At 40.6% G+C, this 20,689-nt stretch overlaps 2 protein-coding genes across 2 annotated transcripts; one reads left to right on the top strand and one right to left on the bottom strand.

Moving 5' to 3' along the window:
* Positions 1–13,857: 13,857 nt before the first annotated feature.
* On the bottom strand, positions 13,858–15,270 carry LOC311254824 (E3 ubiquitin-protein ligase TRIM35-like; the record flags this gene model as incomplete). Its single annotated transcript, XM_084348821.1, has 1 exon — positions 13,858–15,270. The coding sequence occupies one exon, from the start codon at positions 15,268–15,270 to the stop codon at positions 13,858–13,860; it is 1,413 nt and encodes a 470-aa protein (XP_084204947.1).
* Positions 15,271–18,127: 2,857 nt separating this feature from the next.
* Positions 18,128–20,191, top strand: LOC311254822 (homeobox expressed in ES cells 1-A-like; the record flags this gene model as incomplete). The annotated part of the gene is made up of 4 exons (XM_084348817.1): positions 18,128–18,237; positions 19,434–19,570; positions 19,675–19,776; positions 19,982–20,191. Exons 1-4 carry the CDS (start codon positions 18,132–18,134, stop codon positions 20,189–20,191), a joined length of 555 nt encoding a protein of 184 aa, XP_084204943.1. The 5' UTR covers positions 18,128–18,131.
* Between the last annotated feature and the right edge of the window lie 498 nt (positions 20,192–20,689).

Below are 20,689 nucleotides of genomic sequence, written 5' to 3'. Positions count from 1 at the left end.
TACAAACTAGACAGTTAATTGAAATGAGCTCTGGTACAAGGTAAACAAGAAAATTAGTTTTAAGGTAAAAGCATTTTTGAAAACATCCATTTTTAAAATGAAAACATTTATTCATTTACAGACCGGATGACAAAACTGAATCACTGACACGAGTAATGAACACTTGATCTGTTTAAATACTTTTTTCAATACTTTGAATAACAACACTTGGATGTAAATACAATCACTTTATACATGAATTCAACTGTCAATGAACGGAAAAAAACTAGAAAACACTACAGACACACCTTCATGTGCTTAAAACGTCATGTGACACCGTTGACAGTGTGTATAGTTATGACACGGTAGATCCCACAGCTCTCCTTAAAGGTTTACTTCATCAATTTTACACTTTCATGGCTTTATTCTACTTTTTTGGCCGTTGCAGTAGTTCTCCCCAAGACCTAAGTGTAAAATTGGTGGAGCTACTCTAATTGAATTTTGTCTCTAATTTAAATTTGTCTCTGTGGTTTTGAGTTTTTGTACAATTATCACCTGGCATCACTTTGTTCCTGATAAGAGTGAGGCAGTAAAATACAGTCCTATGAGGCTGGTTTGAGTAATAAATCCATGAGTTTAAAGAAAACTATGTAAAGTTAGCAGAGTAGCAATAAATGTGTCCTCTGCAGTGATGATTGGCAGTTAAACAGTAGCATTACTTTGTTAAAGGACAGATCAGGGGGCAGCAACCTTTACTATCAAAAGAGACATGTTCTGCCCCCGTCCCTCACCAAAGAAACCTGTCTGCCTAAATGTGCATTCATTTATATTTTCACATCATGTGGCAGCCTGCTCACTAGTCTACAATACATAGAAATAGAGGAGCAGTACAGAAATATATATGCAGACCTACTTAAGTCGTCCCTGTGTTTGTGAAAATGTTCAAAATAAAAAGAAGCCTCATTCAATAATAAATAAAACACAGAGCGGCAGGTTGGATTTAAAAACACAGGACAGTTTAAGTTGTATTTTAGTCCATTTCACTGAGTTAATCCTTCTTTTTTATCCTCAGCCACATACAGTGATCACCCCTCAGGATTGAGCATAAAACACAATGATATTAACTCAGGATCAATTAATCTCAACTTGATAGAACAGATTTCTGTGAGCAGGCTGCACGTTTTTACTGTCGGAGGATGTGAGAATCACTGTCGGCCTAAAACAGTGACGATGATGTAAAAATATATGATTCATTTCCATGTAAGATGTCAAAGCCACAGGGAGCCACTGCAGAGGGGCAGAAGAGCCGGACTCTGGACGAGGATGAACTGTTGGAAATTTGAGTCGAGTTCAAGTTTGAACATGTTTTGTTTCTTCACCTGAGGTCTCCTCACTGCAGGACTTCTAGGCAGTGCTGATGTCTGAGCTGGGCCTCACAGAGAGCTTCACCGGTGTTACCTTCAGTGGGCGGACGTTCACAGTGTTAAAGTAAGGGAACAGCCTCTCAGTGAAGGAGTGTGTGAATGCATGTACAGTATGTGTGTGTATTTCCCCTTCTTCTGGACCGACTCTGCTGCCACACCCACAAGTGAGAGTGCAGACAGACGACACACCGGCTGCTGATGGTCCAGACAGAAGATCAGGAGTTGCTCACTGTGAAGACTGCAGAGAGTCTGTGGGACTGCAGAGGGTCTGTGGGACTGCAGAAGTCTTTTCCTTCAGGGAGATGTCCTCACACATCTTGAAAAACGGTGGTTCACCTTTTGATGATCTTCTCTTACAAACTGGACAGTCCTGTATCTGTTTCTCTGTCCACCAGTTCTGCAGACAGTGTTTACAGAAGCTGTGGCTGCATGACAGGACGACAGGGTCTTTAAAGATGTCCTGACAGATAGGACAGGCCAGATCCTCCTCTGCATGTGAATCCATTTGGACTGCGGCTGTGTGGGTAGTGACTTGAGGTCCTTCATCAAACTCTGGCAGAAGTCAGAGTAAAGTCAGTCCTGCGACTGATTGAAGAAGTTTGATTTCAGAATCTGAGAGAAAAATGACAAAACAGGACAAAAGAAAACAAATCAGTGAGGCAGTGGCCAAAACCTAAACACAGACCAGTCTGCTGCGTGACAAGACAGTTAAAATAAGTCAATATTAGCTTTAATGATGACATTTTTCTAATCCAACACAACAGTTAACTACTGTTTATTACACGTGAATGAATGCCAGTCTCTAAAACTACCGGCGACTGAGTACAACGCGTGCATTTAAAGGCAGAATCTAAAATACACACATTTCTAAATGGGGCTCTGAATGCAGATTCACCGCAGCGTCACTCTCCCGTTAGAGCGCGTTGACTGCATGCTCCTGCACCAGACTCCCTTTAAATTACACTTGAAAAGATTTTTTAACAAGATTTTTTAAAAGCGACGAAATTACTAAAAAACCTCAACATACAAGAAAGACATGTGTGAAGGCTTGTTCTGCAAATCCGCGTGAAATATGTCCCTCGGTGCACCAGAAAAGCTCAAAGTCCTTAGAAAACCCAAAGGTGAACCCGCTGTAAGGGTCATTTAAAAACCCGCATGGGCTGAGCAGCGCTGCCGGTGTCGTGCCAAAAAGTGATCGTCTGCCAGAATCTGATTTCCGGCCGCGGGAGCGCGCACAGCAGCCCGTTGAGCGGTAGCGTTTAAACGTCTGGTTTTCTCTGGATGAAACGGTCATGATATGCAGATACACACAACTGTACGTCCGCAATTATAGCAAAGGTATGTGTCTTAGAAAGTTTAACGTTTGTTGTTACGTAATTATCACAACTGTGGCCAAAAGAAGTGGAGTTTGTAGCGAAATCAGGCCTGACAATTACGTGATAGACATGTCCCTATGTGCTTGGTATGTCTGATGCCTTTGTTTAGCCCTGTCTTATGAATTAGACTGTAATGAATGTGATTTATAGGTGTGGATTTTCAATAAAGAAATGATCACTTTTGCAATTATCCTCGTGACTCTGCATTATCTTTTATCTGATCTGGGCTCTACATTTGCTTCCCATGTTGGGATGTGTCTTGTACATCTAATATTCTTGTTTATGCCTACTATTTGGAGACAATACTATGAAAGACATGATTCGGGAGGGTTAAAAGCCTATAAAATAACAGTTTTCAGCTGCCAAAAAGTGATTGAAGGACATATACAGTTATTGAAAAGTTATTTCTGCCTAAATATGACTTGATCTCATTCTTGAGCTTCATAATATGAAGATCTGAGCTCACAGGACAGCTTGAAAATCTTTTAAAGGACCATTACAACAGAAAATGTGCCTTTTCAGCTGCCAAAAAGTGATTGAAGGACATATACAGTTATTGAAAAGTTATTTCTGCCTAAATATGACTTGATCTCTTTCTTGAGCTTCATAATATGAAGATCTGAGCTCAAGAGACAGTTTGAAATTCTTTTAAAGGACCATTACAACAGAAAATGTGCCTTTTCACCTGCCAAAAAGTGATTGAAGGACATATACAGTTACTGAGAGGTTATTTCTGCCTAAATATGACTTGATCTCATTCTTAAGCTTCATAATATAAAGATCTGAGCTCACAGGACAGCTTGAAAATCTTTTAAAGGACCATTACAACAGAAAATGTGCCTTTTCACCTGCCAAAAAGTGATTGAAGGACATATACAGTTACTCAAATGTTATTTCTGCCTAAATATGACTTGATCTCATTCTTAAGCTTCATAATATAAAGATCTGAGCTCAAGAGACAGCTTGAAAATCTTTTAAAGGACCATTACAACAGAAAATGTGCCTTTTCACCTGCCAAAAAGTGATTGAAGGCCAAATACAGTTACTGAGAGGTTATTTCTGCCTAAATATGACTTGATCTCATTCTTAAGCTTCATAATGTAAAGATCTGAGCTCACAGTATGCTCCTGATGTTGGACTGAAAGGGATGCTCTGCCTCAAAGTCACTTCATATCACTCATCAGTTATATTCTGAAGAATATATCTTAACCACTACTTTTCACTACTTTAAACTGTGGAAAGGGCCAGTGTGAGGTGGTAATCTGTCACATATGATGCTTCAGGATAAAGATCAGTCATTTTGAGGCAGAAAACATCTTCAAGTTACAAGGAAGGAGCTGCAATCACTTTTTGGCAGGTGAAAAGGCACATTTTCTGTTGTAATTGTCCTTTAAAAGATTTTCAAGCTGTCCTGTGAGCTCAGATCTTTATATTATGAAGCTCAAGAATGAGATCAAGTCATATTTAGGCAGAAATAACATTTGAGTAACTGTATTTGGCCTTCAATCACTTTTTGGCAGGTGAAAAGGCACATTTTCTGTTGTAATGGTCCTTTAAAAGATTTTCAAGCTGTCTCTTGAGCTCAGATCTTCATATTATGAAGCTCAAGAATAAGATCAAGTCATATTTAGGCAGAAATAACCTCTCAGTAACTGTATATGTCCTTCAATCACTTTTTGGCAGGTGAAAAGGCACATTTTCTGTTGTAATTGTCCTTTACAAGATTTCAAGCTGTCTCTTGAGCTCAGATCTTTATATTATGAAGCTCAATAATGAGATCAAGTCATATTTAGGCAGAAATAACATTTGAGTAACTGTATTTGGCCTTCAATCACTTTTTGGCAGGTGAAAAGGCACATTTTCTGTTGTAATGGTCCTTTACAAGATTTTCAAGCTGTCCTGTGAGCTCAGATCTTCATATTATGAAGCTTAAGAATGAGATCAAGTCATATTTAGGCAGAAATAACATTTGAGTAACTGTATTTGGCCTTCAATCACTTTTTGGCAGGTGAAAAGGCACATTTTCTGTTGTAATGGTCCTTTAAAAGATTTTCAAGCTGTCCTGTGAGCTCAGATCTTTATATTATGAAGCTTAAGAATGAGATCAAGTCATATTTAGGCAGAAATAACCTCTCAGTAACTGTATATGTCCTTCAATCACTTTTTGGCAGGTGAAAAGGCACATTTTCTGTTGTAATGGTCCTTTAAAAGAATTTCAAACTGTCTCTTGAGCTCAGATCTTCATATTATGAAGCTCAAGAAAGAGATCAAGTCATATTTAGGCAGAAATAACTTTTCAATAACTGTATATGTCCTTCAATCACTTTTTGGCAGCTGAAAAGGCACATTTTCTGTTGTAATGGTCCTTTAAAAGATTTTCAAGCTGTCCTGTGAGCTCAGATCTTCATATTATGAAGCTCAAGAATGAGATCAAGTCATATTTAGGCAGAAATAACTTTTCAATAACTGTATATGTCCTTCAATCACTTTTTGGCAGCTGAAAACTGTTATTTTATAGGCTTTTAACCCTCCCGAATCATGTCTTTCATAGTATTGTCTCCAAATAGTAGGCATAAACAAGAATATTAGATGTACAAGACACATCCCAACATGGGAAGCAAATGTAGAGCCCAGATCAGATAAAAGATAATGCAGAGTCACGAGGATAATTGCAAAAGTGATCATTTCTTTATTGAAAATCCACACCTATAAATCACATTCATTACAGTCTAATTCATAAGACAGGGCTAAACAAAGGCATCAGACATACCAAGCACATAGGGACATGTCTATCACGTAATTGTCAGGCCTGATTTCGCTACAAACTCCACTTCTTTTGGCCACAGTTGTGATAATTACGTAACAACAAACGTTAAACTTTCTAAGACACATACCTTTGCTATAATTGCGGACGTACAGTTGTGTGTATCTGCATATCATGACCGTTTCATCCAGAGAAAACCAGACGTTTAAACGCTACCGCTCAACGGGCTGCTGTGCGCGCTCCCGCGGCCGGAAATCAGATTCTGGCAGACGATCACTTTTTGGCACGACACCTGATCCCCACGTGAAACCGCCTGTCTGTCTTTAAATCACAAACACTACAACAAAGACACGCACAACTCAACACCCAGCCATGAAGGTGCACGTCACATAACATTTAACATCCCAAAAATTCACCTGCATGCGAGCTGCCTTACCTAAATGTCCTCACAGACGTGGTGGTGTTGAGGGGTTCAAAATGAAGAATAACAAAACAATAAAATCCACCGAGAGAGACGTGAAAGTTGAATTATCTGCTGACGTGAAATTTTCTGCGTGTAAAATTAAAGTTGGAGAAGAGCAGCATGGTGTTTGTGTCCTGTCTGCTGCTGCTTCTCATCCTCCTCTCTGACGTTTACGGTTGACACAAAGGGTGGTCGGCGGTTTATATATCGCCCTTCTCCCTCCGCCACAAATCAGCGCTCTGTATGCAAATTTCTACGATCACTGACATTCCTCATGTCAGTGATCTGGACCAGTGGGTTCCTCCCATACGACATTCCTGTGTGGGAGGAACCCACTTGTCGTGTGGTTCCTCCCACTAGGTGGTGGGAGGAACCACACGATCACTTAAACCAAGAAACCTGAATAGCTACCGAAACCTGTCCCTACCACTATGTGGTGAATTCAGTGAGGATGAGGAGGAAGGAAGCAGCAGACAGGACACAAACACCATGCTGCTCTTCTCCAACTTTAAGTTTACACGCAGAAAATTTCAAGTCAGCAGATAATTCAACTTTCACGTCTCTCTCGGTGGATTTTATTGTTTTATTATTCTTCATTTTGAACCTCCCAACACCACCACGTCTGTGAGGACATTCAGGTAAGGCAGCTCGCATGCAGGTGAATTTTTGGGATGTTAAATGTTATTTAAGTCGCCGGTAGTCTTAGAGACTGGCATTCATTCACGTGTAATAAACATTAGTTAACTGTTGTGTTGGATTAGGAAAATGTCATCATTAAAGCTAATATTGACTTATTTTAACTGTCTTGTCACGCAGCAGACTGGTCTGTGTTTAGGTTTTGGCCACTGCCTCACTGATTTGTTTTCTTTTGTCCTGTTTTGTCATTTTTCTCTCAGATTCTGAAATCAAACTTCTTCAATCAGTCGCAGGACTGACTTTACTCTGACTTCTGCCAGAGTTTGATGAAGGACCTCCAGTCACTACCCACACCACTGCAGTCCCCCCGCCCAGTGACAGCAGGAAGAGGGACAACCAAAACACTGAAACCTGCTCCAGCACTCCACACTGAATGTGAGTTTTACTACTTCTGTAAACTCTGTCTGCAGAACTGGTGGACAGAGAAACCGATGCAGGACTGTCCACTTTGCAAGAGAAGATCATCAAAAGGTGAACCACCATTTTTCAAGATGTGTGAGGACATCTCACTGAAGGAAAAGACTTCTGCAGTCCCACAGACTCTCTGCAGTCTTCACAGTGAGCAACTCCTGATCTTCTGTCTGGACCATCAGCAGCCGGTGTGTCGTCTGTCTGCACTCTCACTTGTGGGTGTGGCAGCAGAGTCGGTCCAGAAGAAGGGGAAATACACACACATACTGTACATGCATTCACACACTCCTTCACTGAGAGGCTGTTCCCTTACTTTAACACTGTGAACGTCCGCCCACTGAAGGTAACACCGGTGAAGCTCTCTGTGAGGCCCAGCTCAGACATCAGCACTGCCTAGAAGTCCTGCAGTGAGGAGACCTCAGGTGAAGAAACAAAACATGTTCAAACTTGAACTTGACTCAAATTTCCAACAGTTCATCCTTGTCCAGAGTCCGGCTCTTCTGCCCCTCTGCAGTGGCTCCCTGTGGCTTTGACATCTTACATGGAAATGAATCATATATTTTTACATCATCATCACTGTTTTAGGCCGACAGTGATTCTCACATCCTCCGACAGTAAAAACGTGCAGCCTGCTCACAGAAATCTGTTCTATCAAGTTGAGATTAATTGATCCTGAGTTAATATCATTGTGTTTTATGCTCAAGCCTGAGGGGTGATCACTGTATGTGGCTGAGGATAAAAACAGAAGGATTAACTCAGTGAAATGGACTAAAATACAGTTTAAACTGTCCTGTGTTTTTAAATCCAACCTGCCGCTCTGTGTTTTATTTATTATCGAATGAGGCTTCTTTTTATTTTGAACTTTTTAACAAACACAGGGACGACTTAAGTAGGTCTGCATATATATTTCTGTATTGCTCCTCTATTTCTATGTATTGTAGACTAGTGAGTAGGCTGCCACATGATGTGAAAATATAAATGAATGCACATTTAGGCAGACAGGTTTCTTTGGTGAGGGACGGGGGCAGAACATGTCTCTTTTGATAGTAAAGGTTGCTGCCCCCTGATCTGTCCTTTAACAAAGTAATGCTACTGTTTAACTGCCAATCATCACTGCAGAGGACACATTTATTGTTACTCTGCTAACTTTACAGAGTTTTCTTTAAACTCATGGATTTATAACTCAAACCAGCCACATAGGACTGTATTTTACTGCCTCACTCTTATCAGGAACAAAGTGATGCCAGGTGATAATTGTACAAAAACTCCAAACCACAAAGACAAGAGTACGACTGCATAGGCCAACAAGGTGGAATAAAGCCATGTTTTTTTATTTTTTTTTATTTGCCTTTATTTAACCAGGTCGGTCCCGTTGAGACACAATGGTCTCTTTTTCAAGGGAAGCCTGGCCAAGACAGCAGCATAGAAAAGTTGCAACAATTACAAGACACACAAAAATCACACAGCAACAGAGATAAAATACATTACAAATAGAAGCAACAGGACTAAAGCTCCAGATTCACATTAAAACAAGAACAAGTGCGGTATGAAGCTGCTCCAATTTCTCTCACACGAGTTTTCAAAGACCCAACGTTGATGAGCCCCTTTAACCTTAGTGTTCTCTGCAGTGCGTTCCAAGCAGCAGGTGCAGCGTACTTAAAGCAGTGCTTACCAAATTCAGAGTTAACCTTGGGCACATTTAATACATAAAACTCGTTAGAACGCAAGCGGTAATTGCTTTGAGATTTAGAGACATAATTACATAAATATTGGGGGAGAAGACCCAAGATGGCTTTATAAATAAAAATATGCCAATGTATAAGGCGGCGTGCTGCCAGAGATGGCCACTCAACTCGGGCATATAAAGTGCAATGGTGAGTGAGGGCTTTACATCCAGTGACAAACCTTAAGGCACCATGATACACGGTGTCCAGAGAACGCAGACAATTTGCAGGGGCATACATATATAAGAGGTCGCCATAATCAAGCACAGGGAGGAAAGTGGCAGCAACCAACTTTTTCCTGGTAGAGAAAGAAAAACAGGATCTGTGACGGAAGAAGAATCCCAGTTTCAGTCTTAATTTTTTTACCAGGTTTTCTACATGTGGTTTAAAAGAAAGCCGATCATCGATTAAAATGCCGAGATACTTGTAACAGGACAGAAGTTCAATCTCACACCCTTGTAATGACAAAATGCTGGGAGGAGACACAGGTACTTCCCTGCCATTGGAAAATATCATCAGCTTAGTTTTGGCAGCATTTAAGACGAGTCTTAATTCAATGAGTTGACTTTCCACAAGGTTAAAAGCAGTCTGTAGGTTGCCAAGAGCCTCGGCAAGAGTGGAGCCACAACAGTATATAACCGTGTCATCAGCATAAAAATGAAATTTGGCGTTTGGGATGTTTCTACCCAATGTATTTACATAAATAACAAACAAAATCGGACCCAGAACTGAGCCCTGAGGCACACCAGTAGAAACATTTAGCAGTGTGGATGAGCTGCCTTCAAAATGAACACGTTGTTTTCTATCAGACAAATAATTATCAAACCAACCAACGGCCTGCTCAGATAAACCTATGTCAAGCAGTCGTCGCTTCAGAATAGAATGATCAACCGTGTCGAAGGCCTTAGAAAGGTCAACAAAGAGAGCTGTACAAAATTTTTTATGATCCAGCCATTCTATTATATCGTTGGTGAGTTTTAGGGTGGCTGTAGTTGTGCTGTGTTGTTTCCTGAAGCCGGATTGATATGGGGAGAGAATGTTGTAAGTATGAAGGAAATCCTTCAACTGGTCATTTACTAGACCTTCAAGGACCTTCGACAAGATGGACAACTTGGAGATAGGTCTATAATTATTTAAACAAGTAGGGTCCCCTCCTTTCAAAAGGGGAAGGACATAAGCAACTTTCCAAATTTCAGGAATACAATTCGTAGTGATAGAGAGATTAAAAAGATATTGGAGAGGTTTGGCAATAAAATCAGCAGCTAGCTTTAAAAAATATGGTTCCAAGTGGTCTGGGCCTGCAGATTTAGAAATGTCGAGAGAGAAAAGAGCTCTACGGACCTCATCCACTGAAAACAACCTAAAAACAAAGGAAGGTTGACCAGCAGAGATATGGCCTAGGGACATGTTACCAACATCTAGGGCAGAAGACACAAGATCAAGGGCAGGCATGACAATCGTGGAAAAAGACCTAGAGAATAGGGAACCAGAGGCAGAAAAATGATTATTAAAACAATCAAGAATAGTAGCCCTGTCAGTTACAGTAATAGCATCATTAACAATACAGGATGGGAGTTCGCTATTATTGTCAGTGGCTGAGATAGATTTGATCACTTTCCAAAATTTTTTCGGGTCATTCAAATTTTTCGTTATTGCAGACAGATAAAAATTGGACTTTGCTTTTTTGATAAGAAAGGTAAAACGATTTCTGAGTTGCCTAAATATAAGTTTATCTGCCTCAGACTGAGTCTTTCTGGCCTTAGCCCAAGCAAGATTTCTGTTATGCAGTAGGTCGGCTAAGTCAGACGTGAACCAGGGATTATCCCTCCCCTTGACCTTATATTTTCTGAAAGGAGCATGCTTATCAAGCAGGGAAGAGAAACCCTCAGAGAAAAATTGCCATGCAGTCTCTACATCATCAATTAATTCAATACGGTCCCAGTTAAAATTATATAAATCATGGAAGAACCCCTGCTCAACAAAGGTCTTCATATTACGTTTTATTATAATACGAGGTTTGGATTTTGGGATTTTGGCATTTCTGACTGCAGCAATCACACAGTGGTCACTTATATCGTTTGCAAAGACACCTGACATAGAATACTTATGTGGAGCATTAGTCAAAAACAAGTCAATTAAAGATGATTTCTCTGGACACTTCAAATTGGGGTGTGTGGGGCTTTCAATGAGCTGTGTAAGATTTAATGAAACACAGGAATCTTTGAAGGCATCGGATTTAGAATTTAGCCAATCCCAATTGAGATCACCAGTTAATATTATTTCATTATAGTTCAGGTCAGCTAATAGCTGATTCAGAGAAGTTAGCGCTTCAGCAGTAGCTGATGGGGGTCTATAGCAGCCCACAACAGTAATGAAAAATCCATTAGAAATTTCAAGATTTATGGCTAAGAACTCAAACTGTTTACTGATTGATTTAGACTGCAGGACATTTACATTAAGTTTTGATTTACAATAAATTTGTTTATTTGTAATACTAAGTGTAAAAAATGGTGGAGCAAACCTTTAAGGAGAGCTGTGGGATCTACCGTGTCATCATAACTATACACACTGTCAACGGTGTCACATGACGTTTTAAGCACATGAAGGTGTGTCTGTAGTGTTTTCTAGTTTTTTTAGTTCATTGACAGTTGAATTCATGTATAAAGTGATTAGTGTTGGAAAAAAGTATATAAACAGATCAAGTGTTCATTACTCGTGTCTGTGATTCAGTTTTGTCATCCGGTCTGTAAACTAATAAATGTTTTCATTTTATACATGGATGCTTTTACCTGAAACCTCATTTTATTCTGTTTAACTCGTCTTCCAATCAAAGCTCATTTCAATTAACCTTCTAGTTTGTAGATTAAAAGGGGAACTACTGGCTGAACTGGAATATGCATAATTATGTTCATATTACCTGAAAGTGTTGTTTCCATCATGTTGCACCATGTTACAGAACATACCAAGAGAAACAGACTTCTTCAGAAAGCCTTTTGTGTGTTGGGGACAACTGCAGTTTGTGCAAATGAGGTTAACTTCCCACATTTTCAAAGGATTAGTGATGTTCAACTCTGAAAGTCAACAAACTCTCACCTCATTAGAAAGTTTGTTCATTCACCAGTTTATTAAATATTTACATGACAAAGCGTAGACGCAGATTCTACAAGTGAAACAGCTGATGAGAATCACACAGGCAGCGTTATGAGCTCCATCTATTGTGCTTGAAACGAAACAAATCGTCACACAGAGAAGTTTTCAGATAATTTTGCTCCAGGAATAAACATAGTGTATACTCTTATTTATCTACCTCCTCTTAGAAAGGCATGTGTGTTTGTCAGCTGTTCTGTGTCCGTTATGATCGCGGTCATGTGAGCGTTGTGGGGTCACTGAACGCAGCCATGTGGAGACACAACATAACTCTGGTACCTAAACATTTCATCACAACCTTAATCCCAACACGTTTACTGCTCGTTGGGGCTACAGCAGCTGTGGAGACACCGTGTGGACACTGACAGCACTACGACTGGTCCCCTGAGGTTGTTTTCTCTTCTCTTTCTGATGCAGGTGAGGATTAACGTGAAGTACATTAAAACAAAAGGATCAGTTGTCCTTTTCAAGTATTGACAGCTGGCATCACATGTCTGGTCTGTTGTCTTTTTAATATGTTTATTCATTTAAATCTTCTCAGACTGGATTTGATTCAGGCAAATATTTTGTTACATGAAAAAGGGTTTTGAAAAAAGTATTGATTTGGTATCCTTACTTAAATGAAGATATCATATTGAATGTAGAATTGAACATTTTTAAATTATATCTGGCCCCGCTGCAGTGTGTGTGAGAGAGTAACACTCTGTAACATGATGGATTTACAAAAAGCTCATTCTAAGGTAACAAAACAGCAGTTTCAGGTAACATGAACATAATTATGCATATTCCAGTTCAGCCAGTAGTTCCCCTTATAATCAACAAACTAGACAGTTAATTGAAATGAGCTCTGGTACAAGGTAAACAGAAGAAAATGAGGTTTCAGGTAAAAGCATCCATGTATAAAATGAAGACATTTATTAGTTTACAGACCGGATGACAAAACTGAATCACAGACACGAGTAATGAACACTTGATCTGTTTATATACTTTTTTCCAACACTAATCACTTTATACATGAATTCAACTGTCAATGAACTAAAAAAACTACAAAACACTACAGACACACCTTCATGTGCTTAAAACGTCATCGAAATAAATCCATGAGTTTAAAGAAAACTCTGTAAAGTTAGCAGAGTAGCAATAAATGTGTCCTCTGCCCCCGTCCCTCACCAAAGAAACCTGTCTGCCTAAATGTGCATTCATTTATATTTTCACATGATGTGGCAGCTCTGCAGCGGGCTACTTATGCTTACAGTATAAAGTACTTGAACTTTGCATTTCCATTTCAATGATGCCATGTTTTGGTGCATTTATGAAACAAAAGAACTAGCATACAATACATAGAAGTAGAGGAGCAATACAGAAATATATATGCAGACCTACTTAAGTCGTCCCTGTTTGTGAAAATGTTCAAAATAAAAAGAAGCCTCATTCGATAATAAATAAAACACAGAGCGGCAGGTTGGATTTAAAAACACAGGACAGTTTAAATTGTATTTTAGTCCATTTCACTGAGTTAATCCTTCTTTTTTATCCTCAGCCACATACAGTGATCACCCCTCAGGCTTGAGCATAAAACACAATGATATTAACTCAGGATCAATTAATCACAACTTGATAGAACAGATTTCTGTGAGCAGGCTGCACGTTTTTACTGTCGGAGGATGTGAGAATCACTGTCGGCCTAAAACAGTGATGATGATGTAAAAATATATGATTCATTTCCATGTAAGATGTCAAAGCCACAGGGAGCCACTGCAGAGGGGCAGAAGAGCCGGACTTTGGACGAGGATGAACTGTTGGAAATTTGAGTCAAGTTCAAGTTTGAACATGTTTTTGTTTCTTCACCTGAGGTCTCCTCACTGCAGGACTTCTAGGCAGTGCTGATGTCTGAGCTGGGCCTCACAGAGAGCTTCACCGGTGTTACCTTCAGTGGGCGGACGTTCACAGTGTTAAAGTAAGGGAACAGCCTCTCAGTGAAGGAGTGTGTGAATGCATGTATGTGTGTGTTGGTATCCAGGTCAAAGAACGACAGACTTCCTCTGTACCAGTCCAGATGGACTCTGATCCTCCGGAGCTTCTTCTTCACTGACAGAACCGTGGAGGGATCCGATAAGGAGCGTGCCATGTATTTACCCTCAAAGTATCCTATTCTCCATAAATGAGCTGGATGTTTTCCTTTCTTCTGGACCGACTCTGCTGCCACACCCACAAACCAGTCTGTGATGTCTCCAACCTCGACGTCCCAGCTGTGAGTCCCTGATTTAAAGCCCTCAGATCCCAGGATGATGCGGAAGTAATCAAACCTCTCTGGATTATCTGGAAGCTTCTGTCTCTCTGCACGTCTCACACTGGTCAGATCCTCAGACAGGAGGAGTTCTGGATGAGCAGAGTTTGGGTCCAGAACCACAGGAGTGTAGGAGACCGTCTCCTTCATCTTGTTCCAGATGTTGAAGCTCAGGTTGCCCAGGTGTTTGGCCACGTCTATCAGAGCTCCTGAGACCAATTGTGGATCCTCCAGCAGGGGGCGCTGCTGGACTCTCTTCACTGCAGCCTCGTAGTTCTGCAGGAATGAGACGTCTTCAGCTCTCAGCTCCTCCTCTGTGGCTCTGACTGTGTCTGAAAGAGCTGCTATGTCTTTACTCAGAGCTTCAGTCTTCTCCTTCATCATCTGACTCTTCTGCTCCTCTTCCTCCCTCAGAGCAGAGATCCTGGCCTCCTCTTCCTCGCTTAGAAACCGATGAAGCTTCTCAAACTGCTCCTTGATCTGACTCTCTGTGTGTCGGGCCTGGACCTTGATGTGCACTGCTGTGTCCACATAGTTTCCTTTAACTTGTTCGAAGTGTTTCAGTCTCTCCTGAAAGGGCCTCAGGGACTTCCTGAGCTCCTTTTTGTGATCATGTGCAAATTCATTAATAGGTGTGAACTTGTGTCCGGTGTGTGTTGCTGAGTGCAGACAGACGAGACACACCGGCTGCTGGTGGTCCAGACAGAAGAGTTTGAGCTGCTCACCGTGCAGACTGCAGAGAGACTGTGGCGCTGATGAAATCCTCCTCTTTCTCTTCTGTAAGATGCTCTCACACAACTTCTTCAACACCAGGTTGCACGGCGGTTCACTTCTTGATGATCTTCTCTTACAAATTGGACAGTCCTGTGTCTGTATCTCTGTCCACCAGTTCTGCAGACAGTCTCTACAGAAGCTGTGGCTGCATGACAGGACGACAGGGTCTTTAAAGATGTCGTGGCAGACAGGACAGGCGAGATCCTTCTCTGTATGTGAATCCATTTTCTCTCAGAGTGAAGCTGAAAACACACCGAGCCGGTGCAGTGTCGTCCTCGTGGCTCCACACTGAGCGTGCTGGAGCAGGTGTCAGTATTTTGGAGGTCCCTCGTCTTGCTGTCCTCTCTCAGTGGGAGTTAGTCTGAATTCTGTCGGTGAATCCTGATCCCTGTTTTGCTGTCCGTGTGTTAACGAGGAAGAGTGACAGAATGTTTCCCGGCATGTCTCAGGTGTTGCAGGTAAGAGGCGGAGCTTTACTGAGTTAATGTTAGTGTTCTGGTTCCAAACTATTCATGCGTTAATGTGATTCTTGACATTCTTGTCCTGGATGAACTCTGGGTTATGCAAACTAATAGTGACAGTAATATGTGTGTGAATGGTCACACAGGAGAGAGACATTAAAACCTGTCTTCACAGAAAAAGTTGGACACAGCGTCGCCACTGGAAACGTACAGGGGTGATAACACAACAAAACTTAACATAACGTATCACAACATAACATTACGTAAAACAAGGTAAAACGACCCAACATAACGTCACATAATGTAACGTAATGTTACACAATACAACACAGCAGAACGCAACACATCATAATGCAACGTAACACAACATAATATAACGTCATATAACACAACACAGCAGAACACAACATAACATAGCCTCACATGATATAATATAACAAAACGTAACATAGTGTCATACAATGTAACGTAACATAATGTAACGTATCCACAACTTGTACATGTCAGAAGTACACTGTTAAAATACTGATGACACATGAAGAGATCTGTTTAATGCAGCGGTATCAGAGTCGCCATCAGGAAGGAATAGATGCTCTCTGCACATCTGCAGTTCCAGATGTTTTAGTCTGTCGTCCTTTATTAATAAATAAACATGTTGCGAGGGTCGCAGCGGTTTAAAGAAAACTGTTACTGGACCATCAGAGTGCTGAAACTTTAGAAGTGATCCAGAAAGTTATTCACATGTCCTACTAACACCAGTGGTTTACTTACATCACTGACACGACGTGTTATAAAATTAACATTAAAATGATGCTGTCAACAGTTATTTCCTCTTCAGCACAAACACTGGGAGCAAAAGGAAACGGCTCGCTCGGCTCTACCTAAATTGAAATTCAAAAATTACATGACATACATGAACTATTTCTTGGCAAACAACAAAACAAAAACAGGTTCGGTGACTCTGTGCGGTCTCTGGAAGTCTTATTGTCGCAGTGAGGTTGCCAGGTTTGTGCTCAATCTGACGATCAGTGTTTTAGCAGGAGATGCAAAGAAGAACTGGGTGGACGAGTGAACCATCAGGAAATCCCTATTCAACTCCCCCTAAAACCACAAATTGTTGTTTTTGCATTTGTGTTGCAGACACGTGTTCATTAGTGAGCTTTACAGGTGTGGCTGGTGCAGTTTTTGAACGTTGGACAAAGCCAAGCTACCTCTGTCCCCGTTTCACCTCGTTACACTGAACTACTTACCTCCACGCTCCTTTTAAATGAGATGGATAATGATTTTGTCATCTAATTCTCAAAAACACAGTGAACAAATCAGTTAAGAGTTTGAAAGAACAAGCCAAACATACAGCAAAACAGTGATGCAACTGTCTCCTAAACAACTGGAGTAAATGGGGACTGTTCACTGTTCAGCTACAGTGAAGATTTCAGCTTTAAAAAAGGGTGTAAACAACGTATTTTCTAACCGATTTGTGATCTTGGTTCTCCTGGAGACATGGATAAGCCTGAATGGAGCCATTTTATGTATTTTTGTGTTGTTTTTTGTGTTTTAAAACAAGTCCCCAGCTCCTTCAGTTGTTTAGGAGAACGCTGCAACTCTTGCTGTGAAGCTGCAGAAAAGTTTTGTGGACTTTCCATCAGCATTGCCGTGAGTCAATAATGACTAACGTTTAATTTTGGGGGTGAACTTATCCTTTAATGGCCTTCCTTTCTCTGCACAGTCATCACATCCTGCCCCTTTTTTCATTGAGGGTTAAATAAACAAGTGTGCTGTTGGTTTAAAGCTGCTTCACTCCCTCATTAGCAGCTAATCTGGTTCTGAAAAGGTTTTTCCTCCCCGCTGCTTCAACCTGCATTCAGACGCTGCGAGCTTCATCTGCATCACAACACACACAGATTAGGCTAATAGTATTAGCGGATCCTCACCGGATCATCACTATTGCCATCATTATAATTGTTATTATTATTATTAGATTAAAACCCAGCAGCAGAAGGACGGACATGTTTTTTTTTTAGAGTGGAAAACTAAACTGATTTTCTAGTTTGGTAATTCAGAAGAAAAGGGCGCAATTATTCTTTGTGTTTTATGTGACGCCGGTGACAGTTTTTTGAAAAAGGCTCCTCATCCTAATCTCACACCTCGGCTCAGTGTGTCACATGAGGGAAAACTCCAGATACAGATGCACACAAGCTGCAAAGTTTGTGAAGTACTCTCTGTTTGCAGAGTTGAAGGATTTGGTGGTAATGAAACTAAAAATGTAAATAAGTGTTACGTCCCTCAGTAACACACACACACACACACACACACAGCAGAGATTAGCTGCTGTAAGGAACCTCAGGGATCCTCATTCACATGGAAAAACCACTTCTTAATTCTAATTGGTGGCCGGTGTAAATCCTCCACTCCCATTTAAACCAGCAGTCAGCGGTTCGTCTTCCTGCTGCTTCACATGTGAACCTTTCATTCACCTCTTCGGCCGACGTTAGAGCCACCGGGTCCACACAACTTTTATCGAGAGAAGATTAACTCATGGGATCATTTTTGCGTTGTGTTTCAGTGTAGTTTTTTTTACGAGCATGCCAGGAGCGTTCTTCTCTTAGGAGCTGTTTATTGATCATTATGGCGTCCACTCCGGCTCCTGTGACGTTTTTTTCGATCGAGCGGATTCTGGGTTTGCAGCCGGAAAGACCTGGAAACTGCCTGAAACTGCACCGACCCTGGACAGGTGAGGAGCAAAGACTTTTCAGTTTCATTTCAATGTCTTATTGAAGAAGTAAAGACTGTGAATCTGATGGAAACTGTCTGCAGCTTAGTGTTAAAAATAAATATACAGGAAATATTGAGTTGAATCGGATACTCAAAGTGCTTTACAGAGGCATCACAATTACATTAAAAGACATTAAAAACAAGTAGGAAGACATCAAGAAACAAAACATTAAGACAAGTTAGAAATAGGAAAGTAAGCTAAAATAGAAGAGGTTTAAAAGAGACAAGACTAGAAAATAAAAGTCACAGTGCAGCTTTAAATGGCTTCAGTGAAAGGCAGCAGCAAACAGAAAGATCTTCAGTCTTGATTTTAAACCGGTGAGAGTTGGAGCATTTGAGCATTTTGGCCCCGAAACCATTCAGTGCTTTAAAAAACCAGCGGCAGGATTTTCAAATCTATTCTTCTCATGTAAGTTTAAAAAATGAATGCAAACATTGAACCCATTTACTTCCATGTAAATGTGTATGACACAGATCACCATGATGTCCTGTACAGTGATGTAACTGCACTTAAAAAGAATAAATTGTTGTGATCTGCTTGATCAATACAAACTCTTTTCAATGTAAAGTTTGTTTTTTTAAATGATATGAGTCATGGGATCAGTGTTTTTTATTATTTTCCCTCCAAATTTCCAAACTTACCTGCTAAATTTAATACATTCACCTGCACTCGTTTCAGTTTCATTTGCCTGAACGTATTTCAATTTACATTTTTGGTTTCAATCAGTTTCTGCACTCGAACTGAGAAGGAGCCGTCGAAATAAACTCTCAAACAAACTCCTGCTCATTTAGTTTCTCTAGTTTCCATATTGATTGATGGGATTATTTTTCCTATTCAGCTAAATTAACTGAACTATAAACTAAACAAAAGCTGAACTAAACCAAAAATCTAATTGTTTCATGACCTTAAGAGATGAAGAACTTCTTTTTTTATATATAGTTAACATATAACTGTAAAACAATAATATACTGTATTTAAATTCTGAATCTGAATATGTTTAAAATCTGTTAAGATACAGAAGTCTTAATTCAATCGGAGTGAAACGTTCCTACGTTGTGTTTAATGTTGTGAGAATAAATTCATTGTTCGTCATTATGCAGATATTATTTAATGTGTTTAGTGTGTGATGTGATTTTCTTCCTTTATGTTTGCAGTGAATCCAGAGAAAGAAAACACAGGAGACAGTTTGAGCTCTAAACATCATCATCATCAGCAGCAGCTGAAGTCTCCCAGGCCCACATCAAACTGGTATATCGGACGAAGACCACGCACAGCCTTCACCAACAGCCAGGTAATCAATCAATCAATCAATCAATCAATCAATCAATCAGTCTGTCAGTTAGTCATTCAGACAAATAGATCCCAAGAAGTTAATCTGTTTGTGTTTGTGTGCAGGTGCAGGTGCTGGAGACGGTGTTTCGGGCGAACTGTTACCCAGGTATCCAGCTGAGGGAGCAGCTGGCAGGACGGCTGGACCTGGACGAGGACCGAATACAGGTACAGACGGCACACGCACACACACACACACACACACACACACACACACACACACACACACACACACACACACACAAAATGCACATTTCTACATATTGTTGTTTTAAAATAAAAATAAATAAATAAAGAAGAAAGAAGGAAGAAACCAGCAGCTCCTCTCCTCTCAGCCGTCACATTCATTTTCCTCCTTCTCTCTCTGGGTCAGATCTGGTTTCAGAACCGGCGAGCCAAGCTGAGGCGCTCCCTCAGAGAAACCCGTCTTCAGCTGGTCCAGACGGCCGTGGGCGACCTCGGGGTCAGACACGAGGTCGCGGGTCAACCGAAGGCCAAGCGAGATGTGCGAGGCGACGCGGCGCTCGCCCAGCGGCTCGCCTCTCGCCTCCAGCTGGAGGTGGAGGAAGAGGAGGAGCGATGATGGTGAACTCTGATGATCTGTTTCTGTCTCAACGTGTAAATTCAGATTCAGTCTCTAACAGCTCGTGTCTTTCCCTCTGAATGTCAGGACAAAAACAAGCGTAGAAAACTAAAGGTGACAAATGAAAGTCACACTTTGGTTACAAACCCAAGTCTCACAGTGAATATTTGTCATTTCTGGCCTTTTGAAACTGTACTTTTGTCTTTTTTTTTTACAAATCTGTATTTAATGTTTACACGAGACAACACAAGAACAAGGACTGAGGTGTTGTCTTACAGATTCAGCAGGTTTGAAGTCAAACTTTGTTAACAGATTTGTTTAATGATCTGTGAAGTGTCTTAATTTGTGAATAGCTTTCTGTTCTCTTAAATGTACAAAGTCTAATTAAAACTAATTAAAGTATTTGAATGTTGAGTCTGTCCCGTGCATTGATTCACCACAGTACAGTCATTAAACTGGATCCTGTTTCCCTCGTGGGACCTTATTTCATAAAATCTT

This window comes from Pagrus pagrus, assembly GCF_965226575.1.
Source record: "Pagrus pagrus genome assembly, chromosome: 3".
NCBI classification, from domain to species: Eukaryota; Metazoa; Chordata; class Actinopteri; order Spariformes; family Sparidae; genus Pagrus; species Pagrus pagrus.
The sequence above is the reverse complement of the archived record's forward strand: the minus strand, read 5'-3'. Positions and strand labels throughout refer to the sequence as shown.